We start from the raw sequence: 18,733 nt of genomic DNA on the forward strand, positions 1-18,733 counted from the left end.
AGAGACAGCCTAGTCCGCTCCTGGAGCAAGAGGCTCAGGAAAGACTCTCCCTAGTTTCCCAGTCTGTACAGGAGGTGGGAAGGGAGGAATATATTTTCAGACTTGCAAGATTCTGTCACTGCAGCCTTGCAATAAAGTAGAATTAGCTCACATGGTTTTGATTACTATCTAATTTATCCTATGAGGCTAACAAAATAATTACATATTGTATTTTATTAACAACTTATTTCATCAGAATCATTTTCCATACTCAGGCTTTATTTATGACTTTTTAAAAGGTAATGATTTAAAATATTTCTATATTACGGCATTTGTGGATCGATTCCACTAAATCACATATAATAGATTTTGTAAGAGAATTTTTAAACAGTAACATCTGTTTGATATTTTATGCATGTGTAAAATCCCATCTTATGCTTGTATAACCTTAATTTGACATTTAATGGACATTTGTCTCTAGTGACAGCCCCTTTTTACTATAAGGCCATTGAATCAAAGTTTTATTTTGGGTATATGCTATAATAGGCTGTAACAGTGGTGGGTTGCTACCAGTTCGCACCAGTTCTGGAGAACCAGTAGCAATAAATTGGCAAAGGTCACAGAACCGGTATTAATGGCTGGCCATGCCCCCGAATCGGTCCCCTGGTCACCGCCCTGCCCAGTCACTTCCTTTTCCTCCTCACCACCCGGGTGGCTTGCCTGCCTAAACTGCCTTCCCATGTGGTGCCTGCCCTGTGCCCCAACTGAGCTGCCTCCTCCTGTCTACAAGTAAGTTGCGCTAGCCCCCCCCCCCCGAGCATGCTGCGCCATCTCCACCAGGCTCACGACCTTACCTTCCCAGCCCCCGCGGCCCATTTTGGCTCCCAGGGGCTGCAGGGAGGCTTGCTAAGCCCAAAATGGGGCGCGGGGGAGGTGCCTAGCAAGACTCCCTGCAGCCCCCTGGAAGCAAAAATGGGCTGCGGGGGGGAAGGAACTCCAAGGGAGAAAGAAACAAAGAAATCCTCACTGTTTAGGGAGATCCCCACGTGCACTGAGCTTGAGTTGAGAGCTTATTGTAAGTGGTTGCTAGCTATCCTTGCTCAGGCTAAGCTAATCAATAGTGGAGCTCTAAGAATGCCAGATGATCAATGGGCATGTTCTGAGTTTCAAAACGTCTGGCTTTTCTTCCTCCTACCAAAGACCTTCTGGGGTTCTTCACAGAAAGGGAAAAAGAAGAAAGAGAGGGAGAAAAAAAGAAAGAGAGAGAGAGAAGAAAGAAAGAGACAAAGAAAGAGAGAAAGAAAAAGAAAAAGAGGGAGGGAGGGAGGGAGGGAGGGAGGGAGAGACAGAAAACTCTGTGTTATTATTTTTAATTGTTCTCTTATTTATCATGTGTTAATATTTTACACTGTCCCTACACCTAGAGTGATTTTACTGCCTTTCTTTTGCCCAGGGCTACCACACATTTTTCAGGGATTTACATGCATTCAATGTCTATAGTCCAGAGCATAAATATGTGTGTGTTTATTTTGTACATCAGGTTGCATAAGTCCATCTTAATATGCTATTCCTGGTATGTGATGTTTTGTATACATACAGAGAAAGAAGCACTCTTGTGATCTTTGACTTTTATGCTTGCTGTCAAACATCAGCCATAATACTAATTACTGTTTTGAACAATATGCACGAATGGCTATTTTATATGTGAAATTATGACTGAAATATTTCTGCACCTATATTGGTTCTCACTGTCAGGAAGTTTCTCCTTAGTTTTAGGACAAAAACTAACTTCCCTCTTTGTTCAGTTTCCATCCACTGCTTCTTGTTTTGCCTTCTGGTGCTTTGGAAAATACATTGCCTATACATTCTTTCTGGCAGCCCCTTAAAAGCCTGTTGCCTATCACACTCTTGGGCAAAGCATGTGAGCCATTTCCTCCTTTCAGTGGTCCATGAAAGTACATCTATAGTATGCAGATAATAAAGTTGAAAAAAGGTGAACATTTTTACAGAACTATAGATACGTTGAGGCTGGATATGACAAGGAATAGCTGGGAGGGGAGGGGCCAGATGAAGGATCCCTTGACCTGAGTGACATTGAGTTGACCACGCCCACCCAGTCACATGACCATGAAGCCACTCCCACCATCATATGACCAAGCCACACCCACAAAATAAGCCACGCCCACAGAACCAGTAGTAAAAAAATTTAGAACCCATCCCTGGGCTGTAGGACATGAACTGAAGACTCAAGTGAACAAACAATATTGCCAATCTAATATATTTATACTAGCTAGAATTGAAACTAACCAGAATGAGCATTTCAAGTTCAGATGTAATGACAAACTGCAGCTACATTAAGAGTAAAAGCAGAATATTTTTATCTAACTCTCTTGTAGTGTGAGGTTCAACATTTGTTGTAGTTATTTCATTAGACGTCTGATTGTTTCTTAATTAGCACAAAGAGAGATTGGATATATCAACCAATGGAACAGTTTATATCCCCTTAGTTGTGTAAGACATTTCTTTCAAGAAGTAACAGCACCATTCATGCATGCACATAAATCGGTAACAGCTGTGATGCAGAGTTGAATATTTAGAGGTATACTATTTATCAATAGATTTTTTTTTACTTTTTCCTTTCATTTAGAAAACGATACTTTTAAACTAAGCTTGTATATTAAATTGTAAAAGTTTACAAGTATATGAACTTTAAAAATACAGTACACTTTATTCCCCACCAATTCTATGTTTGGTCCAAGTGGTATGGGCTGTTCTATTGGTTTGGACTTTTAAGCCCCATATTTAGTGTTCCACGTATTAAGTATTATTTTTATCTAAAGATAAAGACTATAAATGAGTGTTCTAAACCAAGCTTTACTATACCCTAAATGGTTGAAAGAAAAGGAAATCATTCAGGATTATTCAGGCATTGGAATAGGGTTTTCTATTGCAAGAGAGCAACAATAAGTCCTCCAAAAATGGCTTTTAAGAAAAAACAAATAAAAATGCACTATAAGCACATTGTAATTACTTAACCCTTATCTTTTCCCTATAATTAATTTAAAAACCAGATATTGCTAGCCCAACTATGCCTACTCTCAGATCACAAGTGAGGGTAAAATTTGTATGCTGTATTTGGGGAGTACACAAAGTTTGGCAAGAAATGATAGGAATGTAAAGAAGAGCTGTTATCTCAAAAAAGGGCAAATATACAAAGGAAGAATTTATTTGAAGCAGTGGGTTATCTTTTCAATTAAAACAGAATTTAGATTACATTGGCTAAAATACAAAGATACTAAGAGTTTACTTCAAACTTTGCTTCTTTGAGAGGTAATATGTGTTACTCCCTAACATTTGTAGTTTGGAAGAACCGCTGTCTTCCCGTTACTTTATCTAGAAGTAACATGACTAAGATGAATAGGTCTGGTCCCAACAAGGTGAAAAAAAAATTAAAAAATCAAAATAAGCAGAATCCCTCCCCAGTCTCAGTTCCAATCTTTACTGCCCTGTAGTTATAGCTTTAAGTACAGGTAATCCTTGATTTACAACAGTTTGTTTAATGACTGTTCAAAGTTACAACGGCATTGGAAAGAGTGACTTATGCCTGTTTTTCACACTTACCACCATTGCAGCACATGGTCATGTGATCAAAATTCAGAAGCTTGGCAACTGACTTACATTTATAATGGTTATAGTGTCTCAAGGTCTCAAGGTCATGTGATCATCTTTTGCAACCTTCTGACATGCGAAGTCAATGGGGAAGCCAGATTCACTTAACCAATACAGAACCAGCAATTCTGTATTGCTAAATTAACAACTGCAATGATTCACTTAACAAATGTGGCAAGAAAGATTGCAAAATGGGGCAAAACTCCCTTAACTAATGTCTCGCTTAGCAACAGAAATTGTGTCGTAAGTTGAAAACTACCTGTAATAAATATTTAACATAAAGAGCGCAGAACAAGAGCTGAATTATTTCCTCCCTTTTCCACAGCATTCCACATTCATAGAATCAAAAGACATTGACATGCTGTAAGTGCAAGAGGGAAGACTCTATCCTACATAGAAGCTGGTCAAATGTAAATTAAAACATTCATTTTTCTTGCCTCCAAACTATTCTGAATGTTTAGGAGTCTGGTATTATTTTTCAAGCTAAAACTCTTTCTATACACATGCAGTCCTCCAAGTGTTTATTCTATAGTTTTATTGCATTAAATGAGACTCTCAATGAATTGAGCATAAAACTGCAAGCCCTGAAATTAATTAATGAGCTTACACCACATTATCACAGCTCTATTTCTAGTTAGGCCACCTAGTAAGGCTCAATATGAAAGCCTCTAACTAAAGGAATCTAATCATCCCTTTTAAAGTGGCTATGAACCTGTTTTAATACTTTCATCTCCCTATTACATCTTGCAGCTGTGCTGGCATACCTAACATCTGAGACTGACCAACAGCTGTCATGCTTCACAAACACAACTTGACTAGCTGTCTAGCCCATAGGGTCATAAATCTTGCAGCATATGCACCAGGCAGAAGTTCATCCTGCCTAATAAGGAAATAAAGTATTGGGGGAAAATGATCTTACATATATTTTCCACTAGTTCTCCCATTAAGGTGTGACTAAGCTGAACAAGAAAAATACAGAGGTATTGTATTTATATTAGCATATCCAACATATTTTTAGTATCTATTCATCATTTCTACATGTTACTTGGCAGTTTGCTTCTAAAATCAATTCACAAATTATCTGATGAATACACTGGCAACCTTCTGTTGTGCATTTTAATAAAAAAAAAATTAGTTCCACTAAATTTAGTGGAAATTAATGAATGCAAAGCTAGTTTTAAAAATTTTTGCTATTGCTCAGGAAAGAAAACGGTGTTTCTTGTCTGAATGCTTACATCAAAGAATAACCATCCATTAGATGGCTATTAGATCTGGCATTAGAAGAAAGACAAATATCACAAAATATTGGTGTTTCCATAACATGACATGAGATCTTGTACAAGATTACTGAATCTTGTACAATCTTATTTGGGAATATGATTTAGAACACAATCCCTGGAATCTTGTGTGGGTTTAGTAATTTGGAAAGGTAAGATTGCAGGATGGCATCAGAAGACTTTTTCAAAACAGCAAAAATATACAAAGCAAAACTAAAAAGAAAAGAAAAAGACAAATGAAAGAGAAAAAAAAAACATAGTTTATTCCATGCTACTTTTTATTAAAAAAATGATCTTATTCTTTTTCCCACCTAATTTTGCCCTTTTTAATCTCAATGATCATGCTTTCCCATGGTTTGTTAAACCTCTTCCCCATCAAATGAAACAAAGAACAATTTAGAAAGAAAAGAGAAAATACTTTAAGGTGAAGAATAGCATGTAAAAAATTATTCACTAGCAATTTGTAAGCTTTTTGGAACTGTTTTGCCTTACAAATTTTCTATAATGGATATATTGTGCTAAATTAAATCAAATTCTGCTTTATGGGACAAATACAATATTTATATTTGGCATAAGTTAGTAAGAAATACCTTGATGAGTGTAACAAACAACCATTAGTTCATGACTAGTATCTCCAGATCTCCTGATAGGGATTAACAGTTCACCAACATCTTCCGCTACTCTATATTCTGACCCAGGAATATACACAGTAGATTCTGAAAAAGAGCAGAAGGTCAATATACACTAATCATTTATGACAAAGACAAAATATAATAGGTTTGTTAAAATTCTATTCCAGTAAATGGCAGCCAAAATATGAAAGCTACAGGATGGAAAAAAGCAGGAAAAAAAGTAACATACCATCACCAGGATCAATAATCTCCACCACTGCCTTCTCTGGCAACTCTAGGGCAGCCATAACTGGATCTGACAAAATAATCTGGAAGGTCTCAGATTCTTCATATTTATTATCTGCAATTATTCTTACTCGCCAAGTAGCCAGAGTCTGTCCTGGGTTAAACTGAACCTGTTTCTGAGCTTTTCCTCTGAAATCTTTATCCTTTTCTGCTGTTCCATCTTTAGTCCCAATGCCTACGTAAATGTTTGGAAGAAAAAAATGGATATAAGAAACCTTATACTTGAAATACTTATTTATGAAATGTACACTACCTTTCTATATAAAATTTTTAAGGCATTTAATAATAAGACACAAATGAGAATGCAAAATTACAGTCAAACAATTAAGATTTAAAATGATATCAAAACACACAAGTTTTTTTCTTTTTATGACTCTGTTATCCCTTAATTTGGGGTAGATTTAATTTGGGGTGACTGAATGGAGCTGAGCGTTTACTGGCTGGATACCCTTCCTGATGCCTACATAGAGTTTGCAACAGACATTTTCTCTTTGCACCCTGAGAGAGAAACATCTGCTGCTATCTAGGATTGAACTCTCAACCTTCTGAGTGAGAGGTGAGCATTTTCACACTAGGCCACCATGCCTCTCAATGATATGGTATGTTCAGGGGTGAAATCCAGCAGGTTCTGACAGATTCTGGAGAACCGATAGTGGAAATTTTGAGTAGTTCAGAGAACCGGCAAATACCACCTCTGGCTGGCCCCAGAGTGAGGTGGGGATGGAGATTTTGCAATATCCTTCCCCCAGGAGTGGGGAAGGAATGGGGACTTTGCAGTATCCTTCCCCTGCCATGCCCACCAAGCCATGCTCACCAAGCCACACCATGCCCATCAAGCCACGCCCACAGAACCAGTAGTAAAAAAAATTGGATTTCACCACTGGTATGTTTTCTCATCACCCAAATGGCAGCCATTTTAGTAAAAATTGAGCTTCATGTGTTAGACATTTTATTTGAGTTTCCACAATACATTTCTAAAATTGCAAAGTAACTTAAACAGGCGCAGACAGTGATATATAAGTTAATCAAACTTTTGATCCAATACAAAAAGTGAAGGTTGATTCCAGCAGTGAATTTATATTAATTAATTTTGATAACTCGAAAACAATTTGAGATTTCAGAGACACTCAATTGTATTAATGCAATACTGAGACCTTTCAGATTAGGCCCATTTTGAATAATTGTAAAGACCAAATGTCATTATTTAATTGAAAATTTATATTAAGATTGTTCAAATTTTTTGAAGGATGTGCTTTGAAATGTATGAGAATACATCTTAAGGACCTTTCTTTGAATGTTTAAGCAGTTGCACCTTTTTCCTGGCTTTCCTGACCCTTTGAATGCATGCCCTTGCATCTGATTAAGTGTATCCACATACATGCAAATACAGCTGTGTAAGCCTAGGAAGATATACAACTACTTTATTGATTCTAAGAGATAAGCTGGGTGTGCCCTTATGTTTTCCTGAAGGACTTGCACAGTTCTAATATTAATATGATGCTTTAAAATGCAAGAAAAAAATTGAAAGTGAGAATTTAATTAATGAGAAGTGAGAAAATTCGATACTAATTTCTGCCAGCACGTGGGAAAACTTTTGCTGACATTTTTGGGAACTGTTTCCATTTTGACATCCCGGTGCAAAAATGTGATTTCAGTTATTGCAATTTAAGTTTACTTTAACACCATGAATTTGAGCGTGAATTTGTCAATATCTTATGTTTCTTATGTATTTATGTGTTTTATCTTGTGGCTGTTCACCGCCCTGAGTCCTTCGGGAGAAGGGCGGTATAGAAATTTAATAAAATAAAATAAATAAATAAATAAAATAAATGTTTCTACTCAGCTGCAGCTTTAAAAAGTAACTCTTTTAATTAAATTAGCATTTGAAACTGTCAGTTGCAAAATTTTAATAATAATAAATTTCTGTATACAAAAGTACATATGAAGTCACATTCCTAGCCAATACTAGAACAAAACATCCTTTAAACATATATCCTTAACTACATTAAACTCCCAAGGGAAATATCACACATCTTTGTTGTACTTCTTGCTCAGTAATGAACTGCTGGCTAGGAATTTCATTTATTTTCACACATTCTTTACTTCTGTCATATACCGTATCACTCATCACATTCAGCAACCAACTTCAACTTTCTATATTTGTGCTAAACATTCCATGATTCATGCCTCTTCACTTTGTCTAAATCAGCAGAGTGTTATAAACTTCTTTTATAATAAACTTTCAATTATCTTTCTCAATGCTGAAGAACACTTACCATTACCAAAAGCTGCCATTACCAGCTTTTAGTCACTTCAGCATCACTACCTACATTCTTCCATTAGAGTTCCATCAAATATATTGTCAAAGCATTGCCAACAAATAAATCTGCCTATAGTTTATGTAGTAACTCTTGTTACTTTTCTATTTTGTATAGCAAAATATGCAAACATAAATCTTCCAATTATAAGTAAAAATATATAATTCATACAGATTGAGCAATTCCTGCAGAAGGACTCTGGAAGCAAATCATAATGATATATGCAAGCATATACTGTAGGTCCCTTTCTGTAATATTTTTTCTTGAAAATTATCATACATAGCAACAGTTCCACTCTTTGATATATATCACTATCATTCTAAATTTCCTATCACCCATCTCCTCCCACTTATGACTGCATGTGTGTAACTTTGTTGCTTGTATTCTTATGATTTATATTGTTTCCTAGTATGATTTGATTGGTTATTTGTACCCTATGACTATCATTAAGTGTTGTACCTTATGATTCTTGAATGTATCTTGTCTTTTAATGTACATTGAGAGCATATACACTAAAGACAAATTGCTTGTGTGTCCAATCACATTTGGCCAATAAAGAATTCTCCCATTTTCCCCTCACTTCCATTTCACCCCAAACCATTTCATCTTTTTTATTTTTTAATTCCGTTTACTCTGGTGGAGATTCTTGGTTAACCTTCTTCACTCTCTTCCAAAATAATTATATTTCTATCAAAACCTGTCTACATTTTGTCTGTCTCTTTTTAATATTAACCATTTTTTGATCTGCTTGGCAATATGTCATTATACATATTATATACTGTATAATACAGTGGTGAAATCTAAAATTTGTTACTACCAGTTCTGTGGGAGTGGCTTGGTGTGTGTGTGTGGGGGGGGTAATGTGACTGGGTGGGCGTGGCCAATTTTTTTTTTACTTTTAAAACCATTTTTTACATGTAAAACCATGTAAAAAAATGCTTTCAAAAGGCTCTGACGATCCCAGCTGAGTTGCCTGATCGTCAGAGGGTTTTTTTTAAAAAAATTTTTTTAAATTTTTTTCTTTTAAATGGCTCTGACGATCCCAGCTGAGTTGCCTGATTGACAGGCAACTCAGCTGGGATCGTCAGAGCTTGGCTCATCAGAGGCATTTAAAAGAAAAAAAGCCTCTGATGATTGCGCGGCTCAGCTGGGCATGGGGGGCGGGGGCAGGGATTTTTGCTACCGGTTCTCCAAACTGCCCGCCACCATCGCTACCTACTTGCCTGAGCCGGTCTGAACCGGGAGCATTTCACCCCTGATATAATATCTTTCTCTCCTTTCTTTCTCTTACGTTTCTCTGTTACTGTATTTCACAGGCATGCTTATGGTATTTTTTTACAATATATCCACTTTTTCACTCTTTTGGGAGACTATTCTACCTTCTATTTTTTATATGGTCATTCTTCATTATACTGCTACTTCATTTCTTCTCCTTTTCTTCCATATTGATTTTTTCTCATTTTTTCTACCCTTAATATTGCCAGTATAATATTGCTTCTCTCTATATTATTATGGAAGTAAACTATAGATGATCAAGTCAGGCAAAAGTTCTGTATAGTGTCTTCCTGGATCAGATTACAGAATTTCAAGGATGTGGTAATGGGAATTTTTAACTAACTCTCCAAACATTTGTTGGAAAACCAACTCAGCCAACGTTATCAGATTCTTAAAATATATATTAAAAAAAACAATAAAAACAAAAAGAATCCAAAAGAACAAAACAAAGAAACTCCCACCAAAGCAAGGAGGTTCTTTGATCACCATTTTGACATGCCTGGCCACATACGATAGCATATAGTCCTTAGCCACAATGACCCATGTTGAGTACACAGCAAAGGCTAATTTTTTTAGACTGCCAAATGTGAGAGTTATATGACCCTATCATGGGGATGGGAGTCAGAAAAGTGGCTGGGTGGGTTTTCCCAAAGACAATCATATGCAAAAACAATATTCCAGTGTCTAAAGTTCTCCACAGCTGCTGATTTCCAAGTCAATGCTGCCTCTGTCTTCTTGGGTAGAAATTGTATGTTTGGGGATCAACTAAAGGACACCAAGAAGGTTGCAGCATTTGTTCCTAAGGGTCACTTCTATACTTTTTTAATTTGATTTATATGCCGCCCTTCTCCAGAGACTCAGGGCGGCTTACAGTGCGTTAAGCAATAGCCTTCATACTTTTGTATATTTATACAAAGTCAGCTTATTGCCCCCACAAACTGGGTCCTCAATTTTACTTACCATAGAAAGGATGGAAGGCTGAGTCAACCTTGAGCCTGGCAAGATTCGAACTTACTTTAATTGCAGACAGCTGGTGTTAAATTACAGTGCCTTGTCTGCAGAGCTATCCAGGCTCCTTTGAGCCTTAATAAGTAAAATGTTTGAAATCACCTCTGACATCTCCTCCCGAGCTTTACAGTTTATCTTAGCACTTCTAAAAAGCCCTGCTGAAGAAACTTCAATGTATTGCATACACTTTGTTTTTCTGTTTCTTAGAGGAATTCACTGAACCACAGTTAACAAAAAGTAATCAGACACATTTTATTCTAGGTAGGAAAGCTGATGGATTTTTGAAAAGATTCAACATTAACAATTAGCTGACTACAAATATGTCAGCAACATACTATGTTTCATGTACCAGCCAGTATTTGTTGTAACAGGTTTGAAGAGGTCACATAGCTCAAATCAAGAAAGAACAGCAACAAATTGCTAATATGTCCCTAGAGAACAGCCTTCCTTCCCAAGTTAGAAATATTTTTATACAAACAGGAATAAATGCATTTTTGAATCTAAAATAAAAAGAAGCCATTTCAGAAGTAAATGGTAGAGCCCAATATTAAAAAAATCCATGAATCTGCAGGACATCCATAAAAATATACATTTATAAAAATATTGTGCTATGTAGGATAATCAATAAAGGTATATGTAAGGCTGATTAATCTATAGCTAGAATAGATTAGTTTAATACACTGCAAGGTTCATTCAGAAAGAGATCTAATATGAACAAATATTCAAAGTACATAGTAACAGGTTGACAAATTTGTTAACATCTCCATTACTGTATACTTGTTGATATGATATTTTACACTATAAAAGTCTATTTTCTTTTAAGTAATTTTATAGTGCCTTTAATCTTTTGACCAAGAAAACTACAAAAATCACAAGTTCTCTATAATAAAGCTACATGTTACATTTCTAATATTTCAACATATAAAAGCCATACTTACTAACAAATGAAGTCTCCCCCAGATATCCTCTGCGTTTCAGCGTTACCTCCAGAACCTTGGAATCCTCATCTATCATATAATATTCTTTTTCCAGTGAAATCCAAGCCCAGTTCAAACGAAAAGGTTGGCTCTTCAATCTGTTTCCTCCTAAAATTCAGTTCAATAAATATATTATTATGTAGTACATATAATCTGAAAGATATCCAGAATTCTTTCAGTATCCACATACAGGATGTACATGATATACAATATGAATAAAACTGCACGAGTAAGACAATATTTCTTCATTGTAATACTATGTAATATATTAGGTTTCACTTTGTATCTTTTTGATGAGACAAAAATACAATGATTATTTAAAAAAGAAGAAAATATTTTGAAGACTTTCTGTCTGCAAAGGAATGACATTTGTCTTTCAAATTCAGAAGAACTGCTGAATTTTGTCCTAGTGGGTTTGTTCTCCTATGTTGTGCCATGGATTTGTGATGTGGTGTTTTGTATCCCCAAAGAAGACAGCAAAGTCCACATTCTGAATAGGGAGGACCACTGGTTTGAAGAAGGGGTCAAAGAGGTCATCTATGTAAAAATTGAACAACAGGTAAGACTATAACACCACCTATCTCAGTGATGCCTAACCTTTTCTGGACCGAGTGCCCAAAGCACGTGTGTGTGCGCATGAATGCACATGTGCGTGAACCCCCAAAATGCAATGTGCGCTCGGCCCTGTACATGTGCCCCACACCTGTGCATGCACATGTGGGCCCCACGAATGCTCCCTGCCCCCCGTGCATGTGCAGCAGAGACCGAAGACCAGCTGGCCGGCGGGAGGCGCACATGCATGTGGGGTAGAGCTGAACTGGGGTGACGGCTCGCATGCCCACAGAGACCGCGCTGCGTGCCACCTCTGGCATGCATGTCATAGGTTTGTCATCACGGACCTATCTCCTTTCTACCTTTCAGCAGTCCCAAGAATGTTCTACATTCATTTGCACTCTAATTCAGGTAATCCTGAGGGTAGGGATAAAACCCCAGGGGCCTCAATGAGTCAAAGGTCATGATCAACCTTCAGAGTGCTAACAAGCAGATGACTGCAAAGAATATAAATCCTTCCATTTCCCACCATTGTCAAAATTAAAGAGGCTTTCTGGATGAGAAGAAATATGTTCAAGGGAAAAAAACCCAAGAAAGTCCAGTTTTCTTCAAAAAGCACTTTTCAGACAACCAAAAGTGGGACCTGGATGATTGAGAGCCACCATAGAGAACAATCTCTTTTATTTATGATGATGTGAATGAAACTGTTAGTAAGCTAAACAGATAACATTTATCATTAATCTAGGATCATATTGAGTCCACCAGCATTTAGTCACTGGCTATCACAGTCCAGATAAGTTGTATCAGCCACATCATCACAATGGATGATTGCTTTATGCCTTGCCAATTCCTCTACAGTGTACTGAGTTGGAGAAGAGATCTTGAAGCTAACCATTAAAGCACTATGAAGACACTGTGAAAGATACCCTATGACACTGTGACATCCAGCCAAGGGAACTAGAAGTTGAGCTGCTGACAGAACACACTTGTGTCCCTGTGCTATGAAGCCTCCATCAGCTTTGAAGACACCGCCAAAAGAAAACTGTGAGCAGTGTCACAGAATAACACCCACAGCTGCCACTACAACAGACTTCCAGTGCCCTCATTGTGCTAGATTCTGCTATCAGATTGAGAGTGCAGAGTCACCTCTGTGTCCACAGATTAATAGACTGCAAAACAGAGTTTTCTTCAAACCTGAAGGACTACGTATAAAATGAATAAAGAAGCTTTAATAAATTGTAAGAAATCTGTAAAGATCAAGTAGTTCAAAATATAAATCTTCATTAACTTCGCTAAGATATATGGCAGAGAATAGGGAAAAGCCAGTGCTTCAAAGATAGCCAGTTAAGGCATTAGACTAAAACCCAGGAGAATAGGTGTTCCAGTCTTGCCTTAAACACAAAGCCAGCTGGGTGACCTTGGACCCAGGGGTGAAAAGCTCCTGGATCAGACCGGTCCAGTAGCGATCTTGGCCGGTGGTTCGGTGATCCGGTAGCAAAGCTCCGCCCACCCATCCGGGTGTCATTACTTCCTGGTTTTAACCAGGAAGTAATGTGTTTTTTACCTTCTGCGCATGCACAGAAGGTTTTGGGCATGTGCAGGTCTGCACGCGCACGTGATGCATGCGTGCAGCAAATGCACTTCCGAACTGGTAAGGAAGGTAAGTAGATTTCACCCCTGTTTGGACCAGACATTTTCTCTCAGTCCTAGGAAGGAGGCAGGGGCAAACTACTTCTCAAATCTTGCCAAGAATACTTCAGAAACTAGTCACACTGAATTTTAGCCAATTAAGAATGAGATCATGAGGATATATTCCTAGAATATGCAGCCTTTAGTTAAGATTACAATAGATGTGCAATTATAAATAGCTCTGGTATATAATGAGTGGTTTGCTTGACTATTTCTGTAGCCTAATTCATCACATTACTTAAAATTGTTTAAATTCACAATCACCAGAAAATATTAATATTTTAACATACTTTTTACAACTGGAGATTGAACACATTCCTTTATATAGAGCTGCATTGTGAAACATGGATTAGAGAGTTTATTTATAATTAACAATAGCAAACTTAGTTACCATAGGCTGTAACCATACAGTATATAAATAACAGAGTTCATACTATCATGCCTTCATGATTTAAACACAGGGCATAGGGTTATTTTTTTTTAGAAATTAATTGACTGAACAAGTTGCAAGGTACACATTTCACCATTTTTTCTGCTCAGCCAATATCCCCTCCCTTCAATCACAGGATTGTACTTTGTGCCTTTCAAGAGAAGCTGAAATAATTTGTTAGAAAGATATCCGAGTTTTAAAAAAATGTATTTAAATTGTTCATTTTATAAATTTCAAGCTATATCCTATTTTATAATTTTGGTCTCCTATTTCCATACATGCTATCTCTTCAAACAATGGTTTTGCAACTTATTTTTTAAAGTCTTTTGTTCCATTCCTTTTCTTATTATTGATACAGCACAAATAATAAATAATAATAAAGGTAAAGGTTCCCCTCGCACATATGTGCTAGTCATTCCTGACTCTAGGGGGCAGTGCTCATTTCCATTTCAAAGCTGAAGAGCCAGTGTTGTCTGAAGACGTCTCTGTAGTCATGTGGCTGGCATGACTAAACACCAAAGGCGCACGGAACGCTGTTACCTTCCCACCAAAGGTGGTCCCTATTTTTCTACTTGCATTTTTTACGTGCTTTCGAACTGCTAGGTTAGCAGAAGCTGGGACAAGTAACAGGAGCTCACCCCATTATCCCCATTAGGGATTCAAACTGCTGATAAATAATAAATAATAGCAGGAGTTAAAATGAAAGACTTAGGTTTAAAAGTCCTTCTACCAAACGACAATGTACAACATGGTGTTTGATACTGCCACACATCCAATTCAATTACCTTATGCTTAGACTACTGTAGCACATACTTACTTAGCGCTGCCCTTGAAAAAAGTCCGTAAACATAATCAAATGCAAAATTGTATGGATTTGTTCTATGCATTTTAAAGATCACGAGATTCTGGTCTTGAAACAATTGCACATGATTCAGTTTGTTTTCAGATATAATTTTTAAAAAGCCTGGTTCTTGGTTATTATGCTCTAAGAACCTTAGACAGATGTCTGGAATACCAATATATAAATTTGTCCAAATTACCATTCAACAAAATCTTGTTACATGTATCTCTTATTGATAACCGATAGCTTCCTGAAATCTTTTAGTAGCAGAAAATTTATACAGTCCCTACTTCAGCTACATAACATCGAGAGGTAAAACAATACATACAAAGACAATATAAAAACCCAAATCCATTAAAACATTTCAGTCCAAAGAAAGGAGTTCTACATAACAATTCCATAAGTCAAATGGATATTAGGTTTTCTTAACATCTTGACCCTAGAACTGGGATGATAAGCCAAGTTTTATCTGCCTTCTGGAAGACCAAGTTGCTTTGAGCCATCCAAATATGAGGATGTTCCATATTTCCACAGGCCAAGCAATCCCTGGTCCTACAAAATCCCCTCTGTTTGATAGAGGGGATCTGGAACATGCCCACTCTGTCATATAAGGTGTAAAAAACTGACATCCTCAGACATAGATGGTCCCACAAGTAATCTGTCCCTATTTCATGTAAGGTTTTAATGATAATAACCAGCACTTGGAATGCACCTGGAAGCATACTGGCAACCAGGTTTTAGCAGCAGTGGCGTAATTTATGAACTTTGAAGCATCCAGACTGTATACACTGTCAGATTCTGTATCGGTTAAAACTTCTAGGGATGTTAAAGGGCAGCTGCACCTAGAGAATGCTGCAGTAATTTATCCAGAAAGTACCTAAAGTATGTATAACAACGAGCAAGAACCTCCTGGTCCAAGAATGGAGGCAACTGGCATGTAATCATATCAGTGAAAATATTAAGAAGATTAAATTAGTCACCTAATGATTTTATAGACAGTTGGTAAAGATAACATTGATTCAGACTTAAGGTGTGCAAGTCTAGCCATTGCAGATTATAAAACTTGTTGATGATTTAACAGATTCTGGTGCATTCGATGGAAGGTAATGAAATAAATTATTGAAATAGTGGCAAATATCTGGAGCTTAGGTGTAGGATGAGAGTGAGGTTTGTTCTCTGGGCTTGCGGGTTGGTTTCTGAATGTTTCGTTACCAGGCTAGGAAACATCTTCCTCTGAGTTTAGGGGATGTCAGTGTCAGGGTTCTTCTGTTCAAAAAGACTTCAGGTGTGGGTGTGTCAAGTGAGAGTCTTGTATATAAATTATTGTTTAGTATAAGGAGAAAACATGCAATAAGTAAAAAAGTAAGATGGCAAACTGACACTGATTGCATTTGGATTAAAATTCCCATGTGCTACAGCCAACTGTGGGCTATAAAAGTACGTTATGATAGTAGTCCAAACATTTGATGTATACCAAGTTGCTTAATGGATTAAAAATATTAGAATAACATCTAATAATAGTAACAGAAATGCCAGGTCTTTGCCTTAGTCTCAGATATACTGTATCTGACAATCTACCACAATGCAGTAATAACTTTTTATTGTTTTCAACAGAAGAAATATATAAAACTTGTCAAGGCAGAAAGGACAATTGTATTTAAAATGAAATATTTCAAAGTAAGAAATTTACTTCTTTGGTTCACTGGTAAGAACAAAAAACCTGGAACAGGTCCAAGCTTTGTGCTTCACCAGACACAATCAATCGCAGAGGTAAAACATCTAAAAGGGACCAGGAAAGATCAGCTCACAAACTGTGACAAAGTGACTTTGATAATTTAAGAAAAGACTAACTTTTTTAAAGGAAGGGCCACATATAGATTTTGAATGGTTTGTTGGGGAAGGTTGCATTCCAAAACTGTTGACAGGACCAGGATAAATAAATGGTATAGCCTAGGTAAAAAAATAATAATTCCAATTTAACTTAATGTACATTTAGAATAGAATGGAATGGAATGGAATGGAATGGAATGGAATAGAATAGAATAGAATAGAATAGAATAGAATAGAATAGAATAGAATAGAATAGAATAGAATAGAATAGAATAGAATAGAATAGAATAACAGAGTTGGAAGGGACCTTGGAGGTCTTCTAGTCCAACCCCCTGCCCAGGCAGGAAATCCTACACCACTTCAGACAAATGGTTATTTATTTATTTATTTATTTATTTATTTATTTATTTATTTATTTATTTATTTATTTATTTATTTATTCATTCATTCATTCATTCATTCATTCATTCATTCATTCATTCATTCATTTATTGGTTCGATTCATATGCCACCCTTCTCCGGAGACTTAGGGCGGCTTACAATGTGTTAAGCAATAGCCTTCATACTTTTGTATATACCTGCTTAGTAGGGCTTTGCCCCCCCCCCTGTGGTGTTCTTTTTTATACAAAGTCAGCTTATTGCCCCCACAAACCAGGTCCTCATTTTACCTACCTCGAAAGGATGGAAGGCTGAGTCAACCTTGAGCCTGGTGAGATTTGAACTTGCAGTAATTGCAGGCAGCTGGTGCTACTCAACAGCACTTTAGTTGAAGAGCCACCAAGGCTCTTCAACATGGTTGAAGAGCCTTGGTTATCCAACATCTTCTTAAACAATGGTTATCCAACATCTTAAAAATTTCCAGTGTTGGCGCATTCACAACTTCTGGAGGCAAGTTGTTCCACTTATTAATTGTTCTAACTGTCAGGAAATTTCTCCTTAGTTCCTTAGTTGCTTCTTGATTAGTTTCCACCCATTGCTTCTTGTTCTACCCTCAGGTGCTTTGGAGAATAGTTTGACTCCCTCTTCTTTGTGGCAACCCCTGAGATATTAAAACACTGCTATCATGTCTCCTCTAGTCCGTCTTTTCATTAAACTAGACATACCCAGTTCCTGCAACCATTCTTCATATGTTTTAGCCTCCAGTCCCCTAATCATCTTTGTTGCTCTTCTCAGCACTCTTTCTAGAGTCTCAACATCTTTTTTACATCGTGGTGACCAAAACCGAATGCAATATTCCAAGTGTGGCATTACCAAGGCATTATAAAGTGGTATTAACACTTCACGTGATCTTGATTCTATCCCCCTGTTTATGCAGCCCAGAACTGTGTTGGCTTTTTTGGCAGCTGCTGCATGCTGCTGGCTCATATCTAAATGGTTGTCCACTAGGACTCCAAGATCCCTCTCACAGTTACTACTATTGAGCATTTAATTTGAGCTCAATTAATATGATTATTTTCCTGCCTATTTAATAGTTCTTGTCTTCTGTCAAATTCTGTCAAATTGAGGACCCAGTTTGTGGGGGCAATAAGCTGACTTTGTAAAAATATACAAAAGTATGAAGGCTATTGCTTAACGTATTGTAAGCCGCTCTGAGTCTCCGGAGAAGGGCGGCATATAAATCAAATTTAAAAAAAAAAGAAGAAATACAGTTTGGTGACAGCTGTTAAAGGGGCATTGAGAGTCACACCCAAGATTTGGGGGGCCACATATAAACCTGGGGCTGCAGCTTGAGCACTCCATCTATATAAGGTAAAGCAATCTTCCCATTTACAGACATTCCTAGTTATGGATGACCTTCTTCTCCAAGTTGCAATCCTTCATCAGTCAGATTATGTGTGGATGAAACAATTACCCTCATGGCTGTATAGATGTTTTGTTCCCAACCCTTGAACCTCCTTTACAGATCCACAGTCCTTAGTTCAGAACTCAGGCACAAGGAAACACGGATCATCTGTCTTACACAGAGATAAT

At 37.1% G+C, this 18,733-nt stretch overlaps 1 protein-coding gene across 1 annotated transcript in view; it reads right to left on the bottom strand.

Annotated features, from left to right (window-relative positions):
- Positions 1 to 18,733, bottom strand: part of FREM3 (FRAS1 related extracellular matrix 3) — a 75,445-nt gene that overhangs the window by 41,316 nt on the left and 15,396 nt on the right. Inside the window, exons 3-5 of the mRNA XM_070948513.1 lie at positions 11,382 to 11,528; positions 5,787 to 6,017; positions 5,516 to 5,641 (exon numbers count right to left, since the gene is read on the bottom strand). Coding sequence (XP_070804614.1) covers positions 5,516 to 5,641; positions 5,787 to 6,017; positions 11,382 to 11,528 — 504 coding nt within the window. The remainder of the gene's footprint in view (positions 1 to 5,515; positions 5,642 to 5,786; positions 6,018 to 11,381; positions 11,529 to 18,733) is intronic.

Source organism: Pituophis catenifer, unplaced genomic scaffold (assembly GCF_029215685.1).
Source record: "Pituophis catenifer annectens isolate HBS135680 unplaced genomic scaffold, rPitCat1.0.hap2 SCAF_8, whole genome shotgun sequence".
NCBI classification, from domain to species: Eukaryota; Metazoa; Chordata; class Lepidosauria; order Squamata; family Colubridae; genus Pituophis; species Pituophis catenifer.